At 35.4% G+C, this 26,824-nt stretch overlaps 2 protein-coding genes across 12 annotated transcripts in view; both read right to left on the bottom strand.

Moving 5' to 3' along the window:
* mtmr3 (myotubularin related protein 3) overlaps positions 1-1,172 on the bottom strand; it is a 34,810-nt gene extending 33,638 nt beyond the window's left edge. For all 9 annotated transcript variants that reach the window (XR_003292597.1, XM_026268995.1, XM_026268997.1 and 6 more), the window contains exon 1: positions 1,010-1,172. The gene's annotated coding sequence lies outside the window, so the exon portion shown is untranslated. The remainder of the gene's footprint in view (positions 1-1,009) is intronic.
* Positions 1,173-6,217: 5,045 nt separating this feature from the next.
* The window catches only part of cux2b (cut-like homeobox 2b), a 148,836-nt gene continuing 128,229 nt past the window's right edge, over positions 6,218-26,824 (bottom strand). Inside the window, exons 9-22 of one of the 3 annotated variants that reach the window (XM_026268992.1) lie at positions 24,282-24,330; positions 22,489-22,584; positions 22,093-22,290; positions 21,372-21,430; positions 21,244-21,292; positions 20,931-21,030; positions 19,337-19,981; positions 17,817-17,915; positions 15,682-16,472; positions 14,000-14,177; positions 12,559-12,846; positions 9,830-10,018; positions 8,666-8,942; positions 6,218-7,571 (exon numbers count right to left, since the gene is read on the bottom strand). In XM_026268992.1, the coding sequence (XP_026124777.1) occupies positions 6,911-7,571; positions 8,666-8,942; positions 9,830-10,018; positions 12,559-12,846; positions 14,000-14,177; positions 15,682-16,472; positions 17,817-17,915; positions 19,337-19,981; positions 20,931-21,030; positions 21,244-21,292; positions 21,372-21,430; positions 22,093-22,290; positions 22,489-22,584; positions 24,282-24,330 (3,679 nt within the window). In that variant the 3' untranslated portion in view covers positions 6,218-6,910. The remainder of the gene's footprint in view (positions 7,572-8,665; positions 8,943-9,829; positions 10,019-12,558; positions 12,847-13,999; positions 14,178-15,681; positions 16,473-17,816; positions 17,916-19,336; positions 19,982-20,930; positions 21,031-21,243; positions 21,293-21,371; positions 21,431-22,092; positions 22,291-22,488; positions 22,585-24,281; positions 24,331-26,824) is intronic. The other 2 variants (XM_026268993.1, XM_026268994.1) reach the window with 2 other exon arrangements.

Here is a 26,824-nt window from a genome sequence, read left to right as displayed (position 1 = left end):
ACCAAACCAGTCATAGTATAGCCTACATGTTTAGCAATAGCCAACAGCACATTGTATGCGTCAAAATGATAGATTTTTATTTTATGCCAAAAATCATAAGTATATTAAGTAAAGATCATGTACCAGTAAAATATTTTCCTACCGTAAATGTCAAAACTTGATTTATGATTAGTAACATGCATTGCTAAGAACTTCATTTGGTTAACTTTAAAGGCGATTTTCACAATTTTTTTTTGCATACTCAAATTCCAGATTTTCCAAATAGTTACTGTTGAACATTAAGAATTACTCACACGATGCAATGGTAATCATAGTCTCCACCAAATTATAGGAGCTATTACAGTTATTGTTCCAACTGTGAAGTCATAATATTACAGGATCTGTAAGTCCAAGAAGCTTCCAGAACATAAACTGTATTAACAATAACTATGTTAAATGTATTATACTGGCAATATATGGCAGTTAATGTCTCAATTGTTGATATTATACAACATTGTCATAAAAATGAATCCAAAATAATGCATTATGAGTTCGTAAAGCATTATTTTAGCCATGACGCCCATAGATTCCATTCAAATAGTGAGTGTGTTCTTATTTCTAACAATCGCGGTCAATAATACGTAATGAATGACAGTTTTATTGTTGTTACAGTAAATTAAATCCGGTTGCCATAGTGAACTGTAAAGGGCGCGATCTGTCAGATTCGCAGCGGCTACAACAGCGACTGACTGTACTAGAGCTAACGTTAGCGAACCAAAACTGAGCACTAAGGCCACGTTTCTTCCTATATCATCGGTCAAGCTTATACCAAACCATCTAAATAACATAAATAACCGTGGTATTTCACCGCTCATGTGAAGCATTTCTGACATTAGTACTCATCCGAGGCCCGCTTCGGTGTCTGTTGTTGTTGTTGTTGTCGCGAGCGGAGGGCGGACCCCTCTGATAAGGCCTCAAAACACACCGAAAAACACCCGCATCCCGCGCCGAAGGCACTCAGCTCACTCACCTGAGAGACAGAGCGGGTGTACGCTTTCTTCCGAGCGGCAGGAGAGAAGATTAACGACGAACAAATCGACAAATTGCACCTCGTAGCCATTTGCAGAATCGGCCCGTCCCACCGTGGAATCCCGTCGTCATCGCAGGGCAGCTACCACGACGTCAGGACGTCAGGACGCAGATTGCGTCAACACGTTCGAGCGTGTGGGGGAGGGGCGTATATGTAAACAAGCTTTGAAGTGGATGAGTATGGATAAATTATACTTAAATAATGTCGGTGAATTTGAATTTGAATTTTACAGTTGTCACTTATATTTACTCCATATATGTTCAGGTTTATTTAGTATGGATTGTTATCTAATTCTCTCTTTATATCTAACAGTTCTGTCTTTTTTTCTCAGAATTAAAATGATTATATATATATATATATATATATATATATATATATATATATATATATATATATATATATATATATATATATATATATGTATGTATTAAATATTTGTAATTTTGGCTTTTTATCTCACAATTCAGACATTTTATTTTAATTGCAAGTTTAAAGCTCTCAATTCAGATCTCTCAGGGAGAATTGAGAGTAAAAAAAGCAAAAAGAAAGTACAAATTGTGAGAAAGTTCATCAAATTATTTTTGCTTGCATGTCAATGTCTAAATCTAAAAATCTGTTGACAATTTAATGGAAATCTTAAATCATGAAATGGCAAGAAAACAAACATCAAGTAACTGGCCTATTGATTGTTTGTAAATGTGAATGTAATTTAATGCAATGTAAAGCTTTTTTTTTTTACTAATAATTTTTTGTCATAAAAAGTACAAGGTATAACAAAAAAAAACACACAGACAAGATAAGTTTATACAGCGATGTACTGTATTCAATAATGACTCAATACATACTGTATGTGATTAAAAGACACATGACATTTGACATTTATTTGTCCTCTCTTTAACAACCAAAGCTTTAAGTGCTCTGCCACAAGGTCATGGGAAGTGTGTGCAAACACACCAGAACGTTACAGGAAATTGGAATGAGGAAAAAAATGACTATTACCTAGCCAGACTTTCAACGCAAAAGAGGAAAAGAGTTTTGCCTCCTGCTCATTTGAGATTTCAATCTTGTAATCATCACAGAGCCTCATTTACACACACTCCAAACACAAACACACACACTTAATCATAAGCATAACCGACAATTAAGTTTTCAAGTCTGACAGTTTTTTAATTCTTCAGTGAGGCTGTTTAATTACTAATATTCGAATAAACAATAAGCCAGTGTTTCTGAGGACTCTGGGATAATTCAAATACAAACACACTCAAGCACCAGAGAAATTAAAGTAATCTTGTTTTGGCCGAGTTACTTATGACCTCTAATTTAATGCAACTTTCCACAAATAAGGTACAAAACAGCCTGACATGCTTGACAAAATCAAGCTATTTTCCTTTTCAGCAAGTGGTTTGTGAAAGGAGACGCTTCACCTTTACAAAATGTTGGTAATTATCTTCAGGAGGTCAAACATTTTATGTTGTGTTTATTTTATATGACGTGTTCTGGGACGAGGGCTATTGAAGTTAAACTAAAACTTAATGCATTCATTATTTGAAAAAATTAACTAAAAAAAAAACTTCTAAAAAAAATCTCATTGCAAAGGAAGCAACTTTATTTAATCGATTTAAACTTGATGTACTAAAATAAACTAAAATAAACACCTTTACAGGCGAAGAAAAAAAAAACTAAAATGCCAAAAATGCACAACAAAATTCCAAAAAAAAAACATGTAAATAAAACAATTATTTATTGTAGTTGTTGTTGTTTTGTAATTTGGAAAAATAATTTGGTGATGGGTGGGAAACAGCAAAAAATATTTTTAGTTTTTAAAATGAGTTTTTCATTCCAACAGATGTCAATAAGACACTTCCAACAGTCCTGTAAGTGCTGATTTCTTAAACAAAAATACAAGAAACACAAACATTCTCGGTCCTCAAAAAAACAAAACAAAAAAAAAACATAAGATTCCAGTGTTAACAAAAATGCATTAAGTAAACAAAAGCAGTTTAGAATGGCTAAAAATCTGTTGTCATCCGAGATATTTATTACATGGGAGATAAAAAAACAAGTAGCAGTCGTTGTTTCATTTGAATCAGCAGCAAAGGTTTCTGATGGCGTCAGTCCCATGCGTTCAGATAAGATGCCTTCAGATATTCTGGACCTTTTGTTGCTTATTAATCATCACAAGAGTATGAATTCTAGTACATGAGATTCTTATTTCCAGTTGATCACATATACAAATCGCACGATCGGAGAGATTTACACTTCGTCGAGAACACTGAAAGAAAAGCAAACGGCGGTTAGGAACAGTAAACGCTGACCAGTGCTGTGACCTGACAGGTTTTGTAAAGCTTAGAGAAGCAAGTCTACCCTGAGAGAAGTTTCTAGAACATGGGCAAGCTTGCCAGACCACCTCTGGCTCTATGTGTTTGGTTAATATAACTGTACACTCTATTAAATATCATCAGCACGCTAGTGTCAAGGACCTAAGATATATCCCTTTCAGTAAATGTGTAATATTTATTTAAATATTTACATACAGTATGTTTTAAGATCCGATCCTCATGTGCAAGTGTTTCCTAACAACCTCGATGATACGCGAAGGCAAAGACAAATGCAGAAGAATTCAGGGGTTTCTAAGTGCTGCATGTATTTTTCTGGTGTGGTATTGAGGACCTGCAAAACCTAATTGTAATCGATCGACAGCAGCAAAAACACATCTGGACTGATCGAACACATCTTTTCAGCTTCGTGAGAGAGTTGCACAACACAAACAGTCCGTTCTGTTCAAGAAAAACAGTGTTTGTTTTGCTTTCGGATTTCTATTGCGTTTGCGAACGAACATCTGCTTCTCATTTTAGTGTAATTCAGTGTTGGACCTGAAACAGACTCTACGCAAGTGTGTGTTTCCATCGACACAAGAGAAAAGTGTCAGAACGCAATCCACTGATGCTAAATCAGCAAATTAATTCAACTTAGTTTAGCTACGATTAATTCAAGTTGGTCATTTATAACTAGCAACCCTAATATCGTGTCTGATTAAATGGTACAAGAGTAAAAACAATGAATACACAAGAAGGAACATCTTATATTTGGGGAAATGTAACAATTGTATTGGACAGAGAGAGGCCTTGGTGTTAAAAAGAGTGAGAATCACTGATATAAACACCGCTATTATTTTTCCAGCTGTACAAATATTTAGGCATTCTTAAATCAAGATATATTTACTTAAAAAATACCTAAGATATTAAGTCTTGTTTGCTGAAACATTAATCAAAATTAAGTGATTTTATCCTTAAAACAAGTAAAAATATTAATATATGATGTTTTCCCTTTTGAATAAGTTTTTTTTCTTGTTTCAAGCATACACTCGCTTAATTTTAAGCATCAACTTAATCAAATATATTTTGATTTAATACTTTTTAGATATTTGTACTGAAAAACAAGACACTTTTTTCCCTGCAGGGAAGGAAACACTATTGCTACTTTAAGAGAATTTAGGCATTTTGCTAATGACAAAATCGTGCTAGCTTCACTTTCATGGGACTGTCCTCCAGAACAGTCAGTAAACCTGAACATGCAGAATCACTTCTTACCGTCTACAAAGTCTGGTTTTGTCAGAGAGACAGGCCTCATTCCTCAAGACACATTTCAGAGATAGATGTCAACTAGCTGAAAAACATACTTGCATAGAGTGTGTTTCTGGCCTTTTAATATGAAATAAAATCTCCTGCAGTAAAACGAGCACATAAATATCAAAATCACTTACATACAGCAAAGTAGACCAAGTGCTCATGGGATACGAAATAAACAAAGCACACTGAAAACAGACTCTAATCTGATTTCCAGTGTGTCATAATTCAATTTTAAGTGCATTGATTTTAGACTCCCTGCTAAAATGTGTTTTAATAATTATAAAATGACCTGAACATACAGTAAAGTGTCCCACCGCCGTAGATAAACATACAGTCGTTCTCCACTTGATGTTGTTTCATTGGGTCGGTGGAAGTTTGCAGAGACACACGGCTCTCATGAGGGAGGAAATGAGGAACGAGACTGCATCAATGATCAGTTTAAAACATATGCATGCTAACCATTCCCCGTGAAAACCCGTCCCTGTCCACCAGTCGCTGGTCTTTGAAGCTCGACTGAAACTTATCTTACATTATATCCAAACCTTTCAGGGAAAGACTCAGGACGTGCACTGGCCCGAGTGTGTTTGTGTGAGACCAGCTCGTCGGGACACTGAGGTACAGCTGGAATCAACTATTAAGAATGGGTCACAAAAACTGAGTTTATGACTCACTATTTTTAATGTTTTCCATTAAAAAATATCAAAACATTCTTAAATCAAGACACATTCATTTGAGAAGCAAAATGACTTGTGATATGATGTCTACTGAAAAAATTCAAATGAAGTGAATTTATGTTTAACATTATTATGTCAGATAATAACAATTATCTGTCAGTGGAGTGAGAAAACTAAACTTAAAAAATAAACTACAAGACTATTTTTCTTATTATTATTTTTCTTAGCCCACTTACAGATTTGTTTTTTGTTTTGTTTTAAGAAAAAAAAACAAAGTAATTTTTTTTCATGTATTTAATGTGAATCGATTTAATATGTAAGGCCTTTTTTCTGAAAAACATTTTTTTTATTGAGTTTATGCTTACAATATCTGTTGGTGGGTTAAGAAAAAAGTAAAAAAAAATTTTTACAACACGGTCATATTTTCTCTTTTTTTAAGCATACTCACTCTATTTTATACATTTTTTAAAAATCTTAATTTAAGTATTATTATTAGATATTTATACTGTAAAACAAGACTGGTTCAATGAATTCATTTTCATTAAAGTCTGTTAATGCTTAAAACAAACAAAAATAAATCTGCAAATTAGTTTTTTCAGTGGTAAACCAAGAATTTCTTATCCCACTGATAACATTTTTTTAAGCAAAATCTCACTTAATTTTTTAATTGTTTACAATTCTAATGATATTAAGCCTTTTTTACAGAAAAAAAAACAATTATGCTTAAAACAAGAAAAACATCTGCTGATGGGATAAGAAAAAAATTAGTTTTAAGCAAAAACTTGTGTCTTTTTGCTTCTCAAGTAAACATCTTGATTTAAAAATATTTCGATATTTGTACTGAAAAACACCAAAAATACAGAGTAACAATTTTTTTAAACTGTGCATGTAAAACTTCAAAGTATAAAAAAAAAAACCAAGAATGCATCTACCATCGTACCGACTTTTTACATTTCCTTTTTTCTTGTTTTTTGCCATTTTTCTCTTTTTATAGCATCGCTCAAGTATATCACAGGTTACTATCTAGAGAGGAAACAGAGGGTAAATGATGTTCATGCTACATCTTGTTCAGAGAAGGCTATTGCAGACGATTTCTACAACACACACAATCACACGTTGTACGCTTGTATAACAAAAGATCCAAAACATGTCACCAAGAAACTAAATACATATGCAATGTTCACTATTTTAGAGTCTTTTAGGACTATCCCTCGGTCAGAGTGAAGCTGTCGCGCGTCACCTGACTCCGCTGTCCCGTCTTACAGACAAAAGTTGAAAAACTGCTATTCAAAAATTAGCAAATTTGGTCATTGTCTCTCTCTCTCTCTCTCGTTTTGTTTTTAAATAAGTAGTGCTTTTTGATGGCTTAAGACAGAGGTCTTTTATTTCATAATCTCACCCAGTGGCAATCTACAAGACGTCAGTGTGCATTTCATGACACCGCTACGTTAACTCCTCAAAACCAGCTAGTGCTGTGACGCAGAATCCAAAGTGACTTTATCAAAATAGCTCAAAGGTGTTTATAAAGATCTGAGGCTCTAAAACTCCCACTCGAGCGTCTCCTCGCGGTTGGCGGCCCGCTCCAGGCGATGGATGATGTTGTTGAGGTTGGCCATCTTCTCGTTGCGTCTCTGAGTGCTTTTGTTGAGTTTGGGGTTGAGCGAGGGCGAGTGGTGGTGGTTCAGGGCAGGCGGGTTGGGAGGTGACGGGGAGATGGGGGCGGAAGAGGACGGGACGGGCGACACAGACATCATGAGGCCGGGCGAGGACGCGGCGGAGGGTGAGTTGAGCGACACCTCCAGGCTGCCCCGGGACGGTTCGGATGAAGCCTTGAAGCTGACGGGATCCTCGGGTGACTTCTCCAGCTCCTCGCCCTCGTGGCTGTTCCTCAGCGGTTCAGCGTCTTTGACGCCCAGCGAGCGGTGTAGGGCTGTTTCCGGGTCACTCTTGAGCTGGGCGAACTGGACGCCGACGGAGAAGCACATGGCCTGCCGCAGACCGAGCTCCTCGTCCTCGTCCGGCTCGCTGGCCTCCTGTTTAAGGGTGAAGCGGCGCGGGCCGGCGCTCAGAGGGCGGCTGCGGACGACCGAGGGCTGCTTCCTGTCGTCGCGGTCGGATACAGGAGAGTAGTTGTTGTGCTCGGCGTCCGTGTCATTGTCTTGGAGACCCTCCATCAGGACCTCTCGCCGCATGCGGGACCTGTCAGGAGGAAGACAATAAGAGCAAATACATTTACTGAAAAGCATGCTTTATTGTTTACATTTAGTCATTCAGCAGACGCTTTTATTCAAAAGCAATCAAAAACAACAAAAGAGCAATGATATACAAGTGCTATAACAAACTTATATGCAGCACACAGAGGGCTTTAATAAATAAAAAGAAAACAGATTTATAAAACTAGAAAAAGAATAAAGCAAGCTAGTGTTAGAGGTCTTTCTGTTGCTTTTGTTAATTGTATAATAAATTAAAAGAAAACAGATCGAATACAAAAGATTAGAAAGCTAGTTAGCTTTTTTTTTTTAAAGAAAACAAGAAGCAACTGAATAGAGTGCAAGTCTAAAAGTGACACGTTGTTGTTGTCAGTATTATCATCATTATCATTGTTGTCACATGATTTCACCAGTGTTCTTGTTGTTTATTAAAACTATTTAAAAAAAGATCAGGAATTGAAATAAAGTTTAAATTAAGTTAAATATTAATATTAGATGAGGGGGGAAATTAGAAATGTTGTTTTGGCAACTGTCTGAGATCAATAAGTTGAAATATTAAAATGCCTAAAACTAAAGCTAGAACAAGAATGTATAAAAGCTAAAGCTATATAGAAATATTTATGAATGAAACTAAAACTAATAAAAATGAACAAAAGCACATAAAATAGCTTTAAGTTTAAATAGAAATGTAATAAAAGTTAAATTAAAATGTATTAAAACTACATATTTTTTGAAAGCACATAAATAATTTGAACATAAAATAATTTTAAAGAAGCTCTTTTGGATCCGCTATCATAGTGTCTCCTACTGTGATACTGATACTGTATCTGGTTTTGATTGAGGCAATCAAAAGGAAATTTTTTAGAAATTAATAACTGAATAAATTCTGAAATTTAGGGTTATATCGAAAGTTTATGCCACTTTTAATGCTGTACAGGTGTAGCCATATGATTCTCTGTTTCTCATTTGTGAGTTCCTCAATTATCCTGCAGGGGGAGCCAAACTCCCATTTAAAGTTTTAAATGCTAACAACAGTTTGGACACAAAACTCTTCTAGGACATCTCTTCCGGGTGGATTCGGACCTGTAGTTGTGGAACCAGTTGATGACGGTGTTGGTTTTGAGGTTGAGTTGTGCGGCCAGCATCTCGATGGTGTGCTGAGAGGGGTACGGCTCCTGGAGATACGCCCTCCTCAGAGCCTCCTTCTCCTCGGCCGCCAGCACCACGCGGGGTTTCTTGGCCTGGCTGAAGGGGCAGAGCTCCAGCGCGCTCAGACCCGGACTGATGCAGTCTGAATGAGCGCTGGGGGAATCGCTGTCTGAGCCGGGACTCAGCAGACCGTATCGCCTCTTCAGATACGCTGGAGACACACACACACACTGTACTGAAGCAGTGTCTACAAATTATGATCAACTGCATCTACACAGAAAGTGTATGCATGTATATATATATATATATATATGACAAATTCACATAAAACTACTAAAACTTCAACTAAAATGAAAAATAAAATAAAATGAAAATACAATAATAAAAGCTTACTCCAAATATGAATTACTATAATTGTACATAACTCTAAAATAAGACTGGATCTCATGTGTAATTCAGCGAGTCCAGTTATTGTCTGAAAAGTAAATATTATCAATACAATTTGGATCAAAATGCAAAACGTTTGCAAATTATGGTCAACTGGATCTTCAAGGTGCATCATAGTTAAAATAATACATTTAATAAAACTGAAAAGGTAAAAAATAATTAAGCTATACAGAATTATTATTATACCCCCCCTCCAAAAAAAATAATAAAATAAAAAAGACAAAAGCACAAAATTACCAAAACATCAACTAACTTTAAAAGAAAACAGAGAAAGTAAAAATAAAAGCTTAATTAAAAATGTTAACAAATATTTTATTTTTTATTTTATTTCAGTTTATTTCCATATACAGTAGCTTCATTTTTTTAGCTTTAGTAATTGTAGCATTTTAGCTATCAATTCAACATTTCTTATTGAACTTGTTATTATATGTGAAATATTTTATTCTATTATTTATATTTTATTTGACAGAAAATCATTTGTAAATGTTTTAGTTCATTATAACAACAATAAATGAATAAGAGTATGAATAACACTAAAATGACATTGGATTACACTATTTTGCATCTAATTTATTAATAAAATTGAGATAAAATGAAAAATAGAAACAGAATAAAGAATGAATGAATTTTCCAAGTGGTCTGTTCTCTCACCTTTCTTCTCCAGCTTCTTGACGTCTCGGAGTTTGTCGACGTTGTGCGGGTCGTTGAGCCACAGCTGCATGCGGACGAACGGCTCGCGTCCCTTCAGACTGAGCTTGTGCCACGGCTTCGGTCGGGACAGCAGGTCAGACACTGAACCCTGAGTCAATCCCAGAATGCTCTCTCCAAACAGACGCTGACCTGCATCAACACACAAGCTCACACAGTTACCAATCCGGCCCACAGTCCTTCAGATTCTCCTCAGATCAACATTAAAACAGGAAACCAGTTCAAAATCTTATGAATGCATTTTTTGCTCACTTACTTAACACTTTTTTTCAGCTAGGATGCATTAAATTGATCAAGAGTGACAGTAAAGACATGACTGGTAGTGTATATTATTATAGTATTTCTGTAATATTTTTAATTAGCTTATTTTTTTATATTTTAAGTTTTCATTTTAATTTGAGTTTGTGTTAGTAATGTTGTCATATTTATGGTTTTCTGTCTTTTATATAGCTTTAATCCTTTAATTAATACTTCAACAAACTTATATCTGTAGGCAACATTTCTAACGATCATTCAACTTTTAAAGGTTTTGTTTTTATCTTACAGTTATATTATATCATATTCCATTTAAATACTGTAATTTTCGGACTATAAGTCGCACCTGAGTATAAGTCGCATCAGTCCAAAAATACGTCATGATGAGGAAAAAAACATATATAAGTCGCACTGGATTATAAGTCGCATTTATTTAGAACCAAGAGAAAACATTACCGTCTCCAGCCGTGAGAGGGCGCTCTATGTCTTCAGTGTAGACTACAGGAGCCCTGAGCAGCATAGAGCGCCCTCTGGTGGCTGGAGACGGTAATGTTTTCTCTTGGTTCATGTCTCTTAGTTCATTTCTCTTGGTTCATGTCAAACTAATTTTGATAAATATGTCGCACCCGACTATAGATCGCAGGACCAGCCAAACTATGAAAAAAAGTGTGACTTATAGTCTGGAAAATACGGTAAATTTTTATTTCGATTGCAATTATTAATACTTTTAGTTAACACAACACTTCAGCCCCGGTGAGCTTAAAGAACACCCATCTTTTGTACAGTAGTGTCACAAGTGTTGACAATATGTGTCCCTGGAGCACGAGAGCAGTCTGAAGTCTCTGGGGTATATTTGTAGCAATAGCCAAAAATACATTGTATGGGTCAAAATTATAGATTTTTCTTTTATGCCAAAGATAATTAGGATATTAAGTAGGGGTGTAACGGTTCACAAAATTCACGGTTCGGTTCGATACGATACACTGATGTCACAGTTCGGTTCGGTTCGGTTCGATACGTTTTAGATACAGCAAAATGTAAAAACATCTCAACTTTTCAGAATGCCGCAAGCGCACCGCGGGTCATGTGACAAGAACCAACCAATCAGCTTCATCCTTTCCCGTAACAACGTTGAGAGCTCAGCCAAGATGAAGGATCAGCTGATCATAGTTGTATATGGATTGCAATTTTGAAATAAATTTAGTAGCAGAGCTACTGCAAGCGATTTTTAGAGCTGCAAATCCATTTATCCTTCGCTGAAATTTCCGCGTCTCATGGAGAGAGCACGTCATTGTTGCTTAGCAAAGACAGACGCCTCAGGAGAAAGACGCGCTTAGCGTTTTCCATGCGTTTTTAGGCACGATATGTGAACGGCCCCTAAGGCGCTCGCTCACTCAGCACGCGCTGAAGGCTCGTTGCAAAATGTCGAATGCATTTAACAGACCAGAAATATAAGATCCTTAAATAACCAACAGGTCTGGTGTTTGGGTTGGATTCCCTGTAAGCTATAGTGTCTAAATGCTGCAGGGATAGTTTGCTGCGTGCATGTTTCTCCTTTTTTTCGTCTTTTCCCAGATAGTACTGACGCATATATCCCAGATATTCCCGCTGGTGTTTTTTTTTTTATTCCCGCTGGTGTACCCTGTCATGTTGCAGATGCGACATACCGTTGTTTTTTTATCCACCACTCTCTTGCCATCACCATTATAGCTTAAAGGGAATCCAAAGTGCACCCAAACACCAGACCTGTTGGTTATTGGAGGATCTTCTCATTTCTAGTCTGTTAAACGCATTGGCTATTTTGCAACGAGCCTTCAGCGCGTACTGAGTGAGCGAGCGCCTGCTGAGTAGCCTAACATAAACATATAAGATGGTGTTTTTTTCTTCTTCGGGAGTGTCAGGGGCGTTGCCTGTTACGTTGTTTGGGTTATTGGGCTACCTTGTTGAACGCATATCATTATATTTCTATCTCTCTCTTTTTTTTTTTTTTTTTCAAATATAATTAAATACTCCAACGAACCGTTCGGTATACATAATGCGTACCGCGTACCGAACCGAAAGCGTCGTACCGAACGGTTCAATACGAATACGCGTATCGTTACACCCCTAATATTAAGTAAAGATCACGTTCAATTAAGATATTTTATACATTTCCTACTATTAATATATCAAAACATAATTTTTGATTAGTAATCTGCATTGCTAAGAACTTCATCTGAACAACTTTAAAGGTGATTTTCTCAACATTTAGATTTTTTTGTGCACCATCAGATTCCAGATTTTCAAATAGCCAAATATTGTCCGATCCTAACAAACCATACATCGATGGAAATCTCATTTATTCAGCTTTCATATAACGTATAAAGCTCAATTTTGAAAAACTGACTCTTAAGACTGGTAAAAATGCCGTAGAGCACCTAAGTTGTTGTCGGTCAGCACTTCCTTCACTCTCTTGGTGATGGCGTAGGTGTCCAGCTCCGGGGACATGGCCACCAGCTCCTGGATGCCCAGCGGTGCGGGGGGCTGCTGCGGGACCATCATGCCCAGCGTGCTCTTCCCTCCGTGGGGCTCGGTGTGCTGCGGCTGCTGGTTCTCTTTACTGCTCTCCAGCGCCAGACTCACGGGCTCCAGGGTCACGCTGGGGTGAGCGTCCTCAGGACTCGGAGGAGGAGACGGGGACGAGCGGCTCGTCACGGGGCTCTTATCTGAGAACCAGCCGTCGGAGATGAGAGGAGCATTCACAGTCAGAAGCATTTTACGTGCATTTGTTATGTTAAAAATACCAACACCGAAAGCAAAAGGAGCAGAAACATACAAAAAAGTTTTTTCTTAAATATATGTATTCATTACAATATTATTGTATTTTGTCCAATACAAATATCTAAGTGCACTTAAATCAAGATTAAAAAAAAAAATAAAAAAATCATTAAATATTATTATAATTAAGTGGGTTTAGCTGTCAGTGGGGTAACAAAAGAAGTGTTTTTTTTTACCTTAAGTTTTCTTTTACCTTTTATTTTTCTGACCCCACTCACAAATAATTGTTCATGTTTGAAGCAGTATTATTATTTATTATTATTATAAAAAGTCATTTTGCATCTCAAGTAAATTTATTTTGACTTAGGAATTTTTAGACATTTGCACTGGAAAAACAACACCAAAAAAACTAAATAAGAAATAACAATTTATAATAATAATTAACAATTTATGATATTATTAAGTAATTATTTATTTAGCTATGCAGGAAATAAGAAATAGTATTTTGCATACATTTAATGAAGCCTAACTGTAATATGTTTGGCATTTTCCCATAATTTCAATGACAATTAATCATATAAACGATCACTACCAGAAGGCAAACAATTTTTTTTTACTGTAATAATATAAGCTGTTGTATTTTATACTATAAATGATACAGTATATTAAAAATGTTTTTATATAATAATAATAATACAACCTTATTTCTAATAGGTTTTTTTATATACCTAATTTGATTCTATGATTTTTTTAATCAAAATGCAAAGACAAAAACAATGTTTTTTTTAACTAGTACAGTAAGTGAAGACTTATGATCAAATGTTTTGTATTTTGTCATAATTTTCATTACAATAAAGCAGATATCCCTCTAAAACTCTCAATACTGAAATGCTACAAGGTCTCTTCACTGTAATATTATTTAAGAACTTTTATTATAATGCGTGTCATTTGTTTCCTAAGATTGTTGCTTCTCATTAATATAATATTTTTTTTAAATCAAAATACAGATAAGAAACAAGAAAGAATAAACTTATGCTAAAATACAAAGCTATACTTCTTTCAGTATTGCAGAACAGCTGTGTGTCTGTGGTGATGACTGACCCTGACCCTGACCTTGACCTTGACCTTGACCTTGACCCTGGATGAGAGCGTGACCCAGCTGGTCCAGCAGCCAGAGCTGCATGCGTATGAACGGCTCGCGTCCCTTCTGAGTGAGCTTACTCCAGGGTTTGGGTCTGGATAACATGTCACTCACGCTGCCCTGAGACAACCCCAGCACCTGCCAGAGACACACAGACAATAATAACATCCATAATTAATAAAACAGAAACACCACTGTTTGAAATCAGCTAGAATATACATCTGGCCATATTCTACTGACCACTAGATGGCAGCAAAAGCATTCCAGCAACTCACTACTGAACTTACACCAGCACTCAAGAGTTCAGCATCAGGAAGTTACAGACATATTCACTTTTATTGAGTAGGGATGCATTCAAATGTTCAGAAGTGACAGTGAAGACATTTCTAATGTTTGAAAAGATTTCTATTTCGAGTTAATGCTGGTCTTTTAAACTTTACACTCAAGAATCCAGAAAAATGTATCACTGTTTCCACAAAGAACATTCAGGTTTAGACTGGAGTAAGGAGTATCACTATATTATAAGTTTTCTATATTTAATTATATGAAATGCACAGATGAATCATTCCCAGTAAGACCAGAAACATGTATTAAGAAAGTAAAAAAAATAATAAAAAAAATTTATTTGTGGGTATCAGATACCAAAATAGATTTATGCCATTTCCACACAATAAGATACAATTTGTGCCAGATTTTCATGCACTGATTCATTTGATCTCGACTCATTACAGGTAAACTTCTTCTCCAGCTGTGCTGTGTCTGTGCTGTGTTATTATCATTGACTAAAACTATAATAATCTAATCTAATCTAATCTAATCTAATATAATATAATATAATATAATATAATATAATATAATATAATATAATATAATATAATATAATAAAATGTTTAGCATTTTAGCATCCTTTTCATTAAAATTAAGCAGATATCCCCTGTAAAAGTACTAAAATAATAATAATAATAATAATAAACCCTATAAAAAGTAAATCCCCAAAAAGCTAAATAAAAGAAAAAGAAATACTATCAAAAATGTAATTAAATAAAAAATAAAAAAGTCATTTTACCATCCTTTTCATTAAAATTAAGCAGATATCCCTGTAAAAGTACTAAAATAATAAAAATAATAATGATAATAATAAACCCTATAAAAACTAAATCCTAAAAAAGCTAAATAATAGTAAAAAGAAATACTATCATAATTTTAATAAATATTAAAAAAATTGTCAAGGAAAATTAATAAAGAAAATATTAAGAAAAAATATTAGTATATTAATTATAATAAATAATATTATAATACTATTTTACTAATAAAAAAGTTTGTGTATGCAAACGTATCAGTGTGTAAGCTCAAAAAATTATAAACACACATAATTGTAAAAATAAAATGTTACAAAAATAGCATATTTGATATTTTTCCTAATGTTATGGTTATGCAGTAACAGCTTTGAATATCAATTATTATTATTAGCTTATTAGATTATTAGCACGCTTAATAATGCTTCATGCTATTGGGTAAATAGACATTATTAAATTGAAAATATTGAATTGTAAACACTGCACTGATCTTGTAGCATGATCTGAATAAAAGTACGTTTTGTAAGACGTTTTTTGCGAACCGTGGTTATTAACGACACGCCCACCTTCTCTCCGAAGATCCTCTGGCAGATCCCGTTCTTGGCCAGCTTCTCCTTCACCTGCCGGGTGAGTTCGAGGGTGTCCACCTCGCGGTACATGTACAGCTCGTACTGCTCGGGGGTCAGCGGCGGGACGGTGGGCTTCAGGGTTCGGGGGATGTAGGTGGGGTAATACGACACCCGTGCTTCTCCGCTGACCGATGCGTCCGGCTCAACCTTGATCTCCTGCGGCCGTCCCAACACGGGCTCGTCCTCAGGGGCGGACGCTTCCTCGCCGTTCACGGGACAGTCTCCGTTCTCCATCCGCGGCCAGGGACGAGGCATGGACGCATGTCCCGTGGATGAGGAGGAGGAGAGCGACGGAGACACTGAGGTGAAGGGGCGAGCGGTGCCGCCCATCATCACGACCGCCCCGCGCTCCGTGGACCAGTGCTGGTCGAAATACGCACCGGTCTCGCCGATCTCCGTCTTCACCTGGCGGATGATGTTTTGGACGAAGGCGGCGGGGGACAGGACGCTCAGGGGCGTCTGAGGGCTGCCGGTGTGATTGGACACACCCTCTTCCTGTTTGATGAAGGGCGGTGTGGGGGGCGGATGAGGCTTGGCGGGGTCCTGCAGGGCGAGACGCTCGCTGGAGGACGCCCGGCCGCACACCTCCATCTCCATCAGAGCCTGCTGCTGCGCCTGCATCTCTCGACGAGCCTGCTCCAGGATGCTCTTGATGGTTTCGTCTGAACTGCTGCTTCCTCCAGAGCTGTTTCGTCCTGATGCAGAGCCCAGAGACGACTTACACTCTCCTGGCCGACACACACAGATCACAACAGGAGTTTGCATTGCTAGTCAGAAGTATGACATGCTAGACTAGACACACCGCGTGTAGACAAATAACTACTATTTATTATATCTACAAAAATATTTATAATATTAAAATTTGCATTTAAAACATTAATATTAAATATTTATATAATAATAAAAATATTTAATTAAATTTATATTTTGTTTAAGAATACATTAGTAAAATAAATATTTCAAATATTTAATTATTGTAAAAATGTATTATAATTATAGCCAAACTAGCAAGTGTGAAGACAGATATTTATTTATTAAACTAATATTTAAAATACAATATTAAAATCATTTTAATTAAAAGCAAATTATATATGAATACTAAATATTTTTAAAATAGTACATTTGAATTAAATTAATATTTTGTATTTGATAATACAATAAAATATTTTAAATATTATATATAATATAGAAAATATTACATTGTATTAATATTTTGTATTTGATAAAATAATTAAAATAAATATTTAAAACATTAAATTAATATAAATTATTATTACTTGCATTTATTTATTAATAATTAAATACAGCAGACATACATTTTATTGGCAGTGTATTAGTAGTATATTTTCAGAGAACGTCTTAAATTTTTTTTCTTTTACAATATACAGTATGATTATGCTTGCTTACATTTTTTTTATTATAAAAGTATGATTAAAATATTCAATGCTCTACTCTGTCAATACTCTAAGACACTGTGAAAATATCTGTAATCAGTTGTCTTTATATCTCTACATCCTACAAATAAATATACTAAAGAAGCAAAATTACACAGGACAGTAAGAGAAACATTTTTTTTAAGCCTCGCTATAACAACATTTAGTGAGGTATATACAAAAATAAATGACGTTTAAATTAATTAAAAAATTAGCAAAAAATAAATTGTTAAATTATGGTCTCTTAAAATTTTACAGTTTATTTTTTGCAATTTTTTTTATTAATTTAAACGTCTTTTTTTTTGTATATACCTCACTAAATGTTGTTATAGCAAGGCTTAAATACATATTTAAGCACATATTAATGCTGCTAAAATGTCTGTTCTTTGTATATTTATGTTTCAAATATATTGTGATGACAAAAATACATTTAAATCAGGATATACTGTCTAGTCACACATTTTGGTTCCTCAGATCTGATTATTTTTTGTAGTGAAGTCAGTCATTTTGAACAGAATGCAGATGATTCAGACAGACATCAGGCGTCCCTTTATGTAAAACAATCATGCAACAGTCAGATCAGAGCCGCTGTGTTGTGCTGAAGGAAGCAGCGTGAGGTTCAGGGGTCTTTGTACTCACCTCTTTGTGACTGGATCTCCTTCTTGGCCTGCTCTAGAATGTTCTTGATGGCATCATCTGACCCAGTTTCAGGAGTCCGGATGCGAGGAGTGATGCTCCCTGTCGGAGAGAGAGGAGGGCTGATCAGAGAGCGGCTCCAAAGCCTGGCGTTTGATCGCTAGATCAATGACCGCCTTTGAGACGCTGGCATCAAGCGCAGGTGTGCTAGCACATGAACGCTTCACTTTCAAACCCAGAGCTGAGAGCACCACAACAAATCAGGCTTTAGGAGCGTGTGCGGAAGAGCTAGAAACCGGACCGCTTCTCTCTGGGGGTCTGATTCGAGGGATGAGACATCTTCAGGATATCAGATGGTCAAAGACATGAAACACAGCTCACCAGACATGTGACTTCCATAATGTGAGGGAAATAGCAGGTGGATAATGTTGGGTGTGATCTCTAATGAACCTGTCCAGAACATGTCAGGGTCATATTATAATAAAATGTTGTGTATTTAATATAGATGTTTTTATTTTAACCATGAAGATGGTATTCTCAATGAGAAATACATATTTAAAAAAATATTATTTACATTTAAATTAAATTAAATTACATTTATTAAATTAAATTTATGCATTTAGCAGACGCTTTTATCCAAAGCGACTTACAGTAGTGCATTCAGGCTATCAATTTTTACATATGATTTAAATTGTAAAGTATTCATATATGATAGTAGTATTTGTTGTGATTTGAAATTCATGCATTTATTATTGTATTTACTGTAACTTAAAATGATCCCTCACACTAAAATCTGATTGGTTGATAATGTTGTCTTTAAAAATTAGCTACAGAAATATTAGTCAATTAATCAAATGTATCAAATTTATCCAACAGAAACACTAGTATATACTGTATATATATATATATATATAATTGACCTGGCTTTAGTTAAAAATATCATATATGAAAAAATATTATAAAAAGATGTAATATTAATTTATTAAAAAACATATCATTTAATAAAATATATCAGAAGACAACTCATGCAGTTTATTAACTTAAAGCATTATTAAAATATTATATCTCTAAGTATGTTCTGCTATATTGTTATGGAATGTTTGGTCAAATTTATGTCTAATTATTATTATTATTATTATTAATATATATATATATATATATATATATATATATATATATATATATATATTATTTTTTTTTTTTTTCAGGTTGGTCCAGTATTAATTACAATATTAATTTCAAAAATGTTTTTGTAAATGTAAGTATTTCATTTTGATTATTAATTTTAATTAATTTTATTATACATATATATATATATATATATATATATATATATATATATATATAGTTTTATTCTATATTTATGTTTTACCTGATCACGTTTTGGTATATACCTTTCTAATATTTTATTACTATTTTCAAAAATGTTGCTAAAAACCTGTGATAATATGATACATTTTGAAGGTGTCTGAATCATTTTTTATGTGTCTATATTTCTATATGGGTGGGTTCGGTCCTCTCACCTCGCTGGCGAACCTGGATGGTGCGTAACGCCAGGATGTTCTGCTCGTCCGACAGGAACTGCTTCATTTTGATGAAAGGCTCTTTGCCCTTGACGGTGAGCTTCCTCCAGGGTTTGGGGCGAGCCAGGATCTCGCTGACCGAGCCCTGCGAGAGGCCCAGCACGTAGTGTCCGAACACACGCTGACCGATGTTGTGTTTCAGCAGCTGCTCTTTGACCTGGAAGGCGATTTCTGCAGTGTCCAGCTGATCGTCGTCTCCTCCCCCTGAGCTTCCGCTCTCCGATTGGTCGCTTGGCATGCCTGTCTCCATTGCGACGGGCATTGAGGCGTTCTGATTGGCTGACATGAGAGCCGCTTTGGCAGCGTAGAGGGCGGTGGGGAACGCCATGATGGAGCTGCCGTCTTTCTTGAAGAGCGGAGACAGGAGCTGCTTCTGCAGGAGCTGATCTCCGGGAAGTTTCTCGCAAGAGAAGGGAGACACTGAGAAGGGGCGGGGCATTTCGTGGATGTAGGAAGGCGTGTCAGTTTTGGGCGGTCTCGGGCTGGAGGAAGTGCGTCCATCTATGGGCAGTGTTCCTGGAGGAGAGGAATAGGACCCTGCCGGGCGACTCACGTCCTTACTGGAGTCCTCAGAGTGACCCTCGTCTTCGACAGAGAGAGAAAAGACATGTTCGCTTGATAAAACTGAGCACGGATTTAAGCGCAGTGACAGACTGCACATGAACTGATCATCTCCTCCACATTAAGACCAGTTTCAACACAAAATAAACTTGTCTAGACATCTGAAGATAAGTTAAAAGAAAGAGTACAACTTTACAATCCGTATCCTCTCATGTCAATCAGTGTTTCAGTAAAACAGCTTGTAAACAATTCATGAAACATCACATTTAACTCAGGAAAAAAAACATCTGGTAACCATAAACTAAATATATGCTATATGCAACATATAACATTCATTATAATTGTTTTACTGTTCTTTAATGTTTTAATAAATCAGTCCATGTTTTTATGACAGCCACTCTTTAAATGTGTATATAAAAAGAAACCGAAAGTAATTGTAACTTATTATAAAAACATCAAGTTCAAATTTAGTGATAATGTCAATATTTTCCTACCATAGTACCATATATCATGACTCTAAATGAGTAACATATTCATGTACCACGGTATTTACATGGTACTCCAATGAGTAACACTGAGATACTGTTATATACAGAATATATATTTTTGTTTAAATAATTTAATTATTATTTTTTTTTTCTATTTTCATTCCAAATTTTAGCATTTTTTTATTTTTTCATCTATTTATTTATGTTCGTATACATGCATTTATTTAATAATGTGTGTATTTTATGATTATTATTCATTAATATTCATTAATATTTCAGTTTTAGTTATTTTACTACAAATTAAACCAAATGAAAACGAGAAACGCTGCTTTGGCAAAGTTATTTTATTTTCACTTTTTTCACAACATTTATTTCAAGTGACTAAAATATTTGTTTAATGTTTTTAGTTTGTTGTCCTTGTACTTGAAAGACGAAAGGGAAAAGTTTAGTAGCACATCAGTGAACGTGAACAGACACACGCTTACCGCTGTTGTGTAACACTCGGACTTTATCCACAAGACATTTGTGAGAGGGCAGAAAGGCGTCTTTGTCCAGCAGCAGAGCCTCAGCGCTTTTGGCCGATTCCTGCTCGCACACACACACACACACACACACACACACACGTTAAACTCTCGTGATCGATGCATTATGGATGATCCTAGTGAGGCGTTCACACAGATCGCTGTGGCGTTTCCTCATTGACAGATGCAAGCAACTGTTTGTTGTGGAGAACTTTATGTGTCTTTTATTTGAGAGGGTCAATATAACGCAGGACTGTTAAACAGGAATAACACTCACCTGGGATGAGCTTCCATTGGCTGATGCCAGTTTCATGGCTTTCAGGATGCTGGAGGAGACACGATGATACGTTAACATCACTGTCATCACACATCACCTTCACAGCATGTGATCCAGCAAAACCTCACCTGAGTTCGGTCTTGATCTCTTCATAATCCACCTGAGACTGCAGCTTGGCCTCCAGAGTCTGTGGAGACACATGGGACATCCATGAATCATTACAGAACAGATGAAAACACAACCCAGGTGGAGTAAGACTGGTTTATTTGGTCTCTTATAAAATCTAAATTATGCTTTTATGTTTGGGGTTGGTAAGATTTTGTGTTTTTGAAAGAATTCTCTTCTTCTCTCTGACTGAGGCTGCATTTATTTGTTAAAAAATACAGTAAAATCACCAATAATGTGAAATATTTTTTTAGTTTGAAAATAAATGTTTTCTATTTCAGTGTGTTTTAAAATGTAATTTATTCCTGTGATCAAAGCTGACTTTTCAGCATCATTGTTCCAGTCTTTTATTATAAACGACAATCTTACTGTGATGCATATTTTGATAAATTTAATGGATCCATAGTGAATATTAAAAACGGCAATACGTTTATGTTTGTTAATGCAGTTTTTGCTCTCTTTTACGAAACTGCTGGAAAAGTGTGTGTAAGCTGCTTTGGATAAAAGCAAACTTAACGAAGATGTGAAAACTAATGCACCTATGCAAATACACTTTTATTAGCAGCTGAAAGCATATTCAAATCAACCAGAAATGTGTGAAAATCACATCAAATCTGTCGCCATAATTATCAACATTACTTATTTTTAAATGATACCATCCTGACCTCACATTATGGCTCTCACCTCTATAGCTTCTGACTTATAGGCCAGCTGCCGCTCCAGCTCTGCGATCTGATTGGCCGAGGAGTCCTGGACTTCCTGTAAGGTGAACTGGAGTCTCTGGACGCTCTCGAGCAGTCGCAGGATCTCTCGGTCCTTGGAGAACAGCACCGCCTCCAGCCGGGACAGCGAGGTCTCGTCTCGCTCCTCGCGCTTCCTCTCCTGAGACCACAAATGAAAGGAGATCAGGGGGACGGCAAAATCTGCTCCCGCTCTCTAGCTTCCTGTGATCACAGCGCCTCAAAGAGCCACTAATGAGGTTCCAGTGGTGTGGGAGCATCTGATGGTGTCCTCCCACTGCAGATTGGTCGTGTTAAGGTGGCACTTTGGCTTTCATCTAACAGAGAGAGTCGTTCCTACCTCCTTGGGTCTGTCTTCTGATGGGCCGGTCCCTTTAGAAGTGCCAGCGAGCTGCTCCTTCAGCTTCTCCACCTCCCTCTGGGCCAGATCCGCTCTCTGCCATCAAACACACAAGTTTGGAAAACTTCAGAGGAGTCTGTGTGTGCAGTAACCCCAAAAATATTTAGACACTTGCGCAACACTTTAATAAAGCATTTGAAATAATAAATGCATAGATTTCAAAATGATCCAAACTTTGCTGATGTACCTGTTGAACACAATCTAATCCATGCCTTCCTTCACCTGTGTGATACTTTAGACTTGGGTTTTTTTCCAAGTAAAAGGGCTTTTAGCATACGAGACAACTTGTGCTTCATGTAACTTTTTGCATCATAAACATAAAAATAACTTTGATGTTGTAACTCACATTTTAAGAGGAACACTTACTAGACTGAAACAGGTTTATTTGATTATCCAGTTTCTTTTCTTTTTTTTTAGAAAATTCATAATTAAGTATCAAATATGATCATCAGGCTTTTGAGAAAGGCTTATTTGTTCATCTCTCAATCATTATTATATATCATATCAAGCTAAATTCAAATGAGAAACCAGCTGAAATAATAATCATTTTATTTACAATTTAAACCATTTTTTTTTTTTATGGTTGTATTTTTAATTTGATAAAACTATAAATACACTGGTGCCACTTTTATTGCATTGTGGTTGTTTTTACTATTTTTTTGTTATTTAATTTGAATTTAAGTCAAAATCTTACTAATTTAAACTGTGTGATTTTGTCATTTTTATTCGATTTTTATTTTTTCTCATGCGCCAAGATAAAATAAGGTCAGAAACTAGCTAAAAAAAAAGTTTTTAAAATTTAGTTTTACAATTTTTAGTTTTAGTGAAGTATAAAACCCCTGGTGTCATAAGAGTTTTTAGCCACTTTTATGTTTTTATTTTTGCATTTTTCATTTTCATTTAAATTGTAGAATTTTTTTTGTTGTTATATGTTATATATTATATCTATACATTTTTGTTCTAGTTATTTTAGTACATACAGAAACTGTTTAACACATAATAAGTGAAAGAAAAGTACTACATGAAAAATAGTTGACTTTATTTAATCTTTCTATGGGATATGGTTTGAGTTAACTATAACAACCCTGAGACCAAAGTGTTTTTTCAGCCGTATTTCTTTCAGACTGTTTAGGTTCAGGAAGGCGTGCAGTAAAACACTGAGAAGGCAGAGGGAGCATCAATACAAATCAGGGCCAAACGTTCCCAGAGATCCAGAATCAAATGTACAATCAGGCCGAACGGAGCAAGAACGCCCTGGAAAGCCCAATCAGAGGAGATTTCCAGGTGCCGCAGGTAAAACAGCGTTCTGCTGAGGCGTGTGTTTACTTGCAGGCACTTTCTTTCTTCTCAAACAGTTTACCTGCTCTGTCACACTCGGCCTGCTAATTAATGACTCATTTTCGAATCATTTATCTAAGAGCTGCTGGCGAAGGGAGAAAAAGCAAATCACAGTGGAAAAAGGAAGCAATCAGTGCAATGAGGTAACTAACAGCCCTCCTCGTTCACCACATCGCTCTCGTCTCTCAGCATCCATCTCTCTCTCTCTCCTGTCCTCCGCCGTGGGAAAGAGTGCCGGCTAATCACGGGCCTGCGAGAGCGAGGATGAGGAGGGTGCTGGGGGAGGAAGAGGGGCTGCAGGGGCGTCTAATTAAACTCAAAGCTTGATTACGAAGGTGATTATGTTGGCGACGCGGCGTCTCAATCAGAGGCTGAGAGGAGGGCACCGCACTCACCTGGTTGGCCTTCTCCAGGTTCACCAATAGCGCGCCCATCTCCTCCACTCTGGAAGACACAAACCTTGCGTTTAACATCAGGTTTGACGCTCACATGCAATTACACACAGATTCATGCTGCTGAGAAAATGCACAGAGTGACATGTTTTGTTTTTGAAATGAGTTCGGCAAATGACACGAAGGATTTAATAACAATAAATAAAGCATTTACTACATTAAGTTTGCTAATGTTAACCAGCATAGCTATTAGCTAGTTAGCATACCCTTGATGCAGTCATTATAGTGGAAAAAAAAAACAGATAGATTTTTCCTACTTGGCTGCATTAACTGAAATAAAACAATATAAAATTAAACTTTATTTCAGCTAGTTGCATGAAATATTTCTCATTTTCATTTATATAAACTTAACTATGTAAATAACTAAAGCTAAAAAAAAAATGTGTATATATATATATATATATATATATATATATATATATATATTTTTTTTTACGAATTAAAATAACAAACACGCTAAAATTACTAAACCTTTGAGCAAAAGAAAATGACAATATAAAATATTAATATAAGAACTGAGAACTAAAATAAAAACTGGAATAGTGTGTTTATGAACATAAATAATATTTTGTGTTTAATAATAATGTTTTTAGTGTAAATTAATATTTAATTACGTTTAATTAAAATAAAAAGTGCCAAGTACAAAATAGCCTACTGTTTATTATAGTGAAATTGTATGTACATAGACATAATATGACAGAATTATGTATTCTGTAATATTAGATTATTTACATATATTAAAATATTATAATCATACACTTCACAATATTAGATTACATATATATATGTAAATGTTTTGACTATTTTTTTTACAATTATAACATTGTAGGTCGTCTCAAAAAACTTCAACATAAGTGTGACACGACTGAAACGAAAGACTGCACGGAGTCATTTATGAATTCAGTAAAAGTTCATTATGTGAACGATTCATCAAGCCGATTCATTAATTAGTGATTCAATAATAAAAACAGCTTTCCAAGATTGTTTAATCAGACAACGCCGGCCGTGATGCATGTGAGTACGACGCAATAGAAAGATGTGAAGGCAGTGTCTCTTTCACCATCACTGTATTTCAGAATATTACACACTGCTAAATGCAAAGGCATTTACATCACAGTGCAGAAAAAATACCAAAAACCTCCAAATGCAAAGAATAAGCTACTCCGGTATTCACACATACATCTGCCTAAAAAGTGTCCTTTTCTCCGGAGAAACCTTGTGAAGCACAAACAGAAGAAATAAATAAATAAAGGAATGAACACTAGTTCAGAAGTTCTTAAGGGAGTCACTGAAGTCAGTAAAATGCAAGGTTTGCTGTCATTCGAGTCGAGTGTGTCATATCTTATCTAGCGCTGCGTTCGGCATCATCGTATCCCAACATGCCCACACACACTCGTGCGCCGCACAATCAGACAACTCTCATTTGAATAGCGTCTCGGGGAGATTATTCATAAGGTTTGTTTGAAGTTCAACAGTTTCCTCTCAGCCATCAGGGAGTTGATTTTCAAAAGGTGGAGAGGAGTGAAAGATTGATTAAACATGTGAGTCTCTGAGGTGGTGCTAAACAAAGATACCTTCTCAATTAGACCAGATTCGCTTTAACGGCACAATCAGAGAAGTGCGGTCTGAAAAAGTGTCTGTAAATGAAACCTTGTGACTCTTGTGACCTGACAGATAATGTCAAACTTTAAGAGCAGGGAAACATTTCACTTGACACTGTAATACAGTCGCGTACCACTCATACTGTAGTGTGTAAAAATGCAAAATGAAGAATGTACTGTAAAAAACTTTTGCATTTCTTTTCTTTCCTAGGTTGCTTCCTAATCTAGTTTCTAAGCTGTTAAACCTAGCATTGATTGTTAAGGATATTGTTGGTTTTTGGACTAAAAGTCCCTGTTTTTTAAGTGCTTTCACTAAAACCATCAGCAAAAATCATTAACGTTAATATAACAATTGAAATATTATAAAAAAAAATCAAATTAAAATAAAAAATAAATATATATATATATATATATATATATATATATATATATCTCATTCATGACTTGACATTGACAAACATTAAGACCAAATCTGAATTGAAATAAAAAATATTCTCAGACATACGTACATTCATATAGCCACAAAATAATAATTACAAAAAATAAATAAATGAATAAATTATATATTATACATATTACATTTTTTAAATGTTTTAAGTATTTATATCATACGTTGTTTTGTTTTTACATTTATATTTAAATTTTAAACATTTTTAATATTTTTATAAATAATATAGAAAATAAACAGAAAATTATATAAAATAATTATTGCTGATAAGCACAACTCACTGAATTAAACATGCATATGAAGTAAAAAAAAAAAAAGTAGGTTTTGTGTCACCGTAACAGAATCGAAGGAAATCGCTGTGTTTCTGTTGTTTGCAATGACAGAACAAACATGCAGCTTGAGATGAAATCACAGAAACAGGAAATGAACATCAGAGA

Source organism: Carassius auratus, chromosome 8, assembly GCF_003368295.1.
Source record: "Carassius auratus strain Wakin chromosome 8, ASM336829v1, whole genome shotgun sequence".
NCBI classification, from domain to species: Eukaryota; Metazoa; Chordata; class Actinopteri; order Cypriniformes; family Cyprinidae; genus Carassius; species Carassius auratus.
This window is presented reverse-complemented; position numbering and strand designations above follow the sequence as displayed.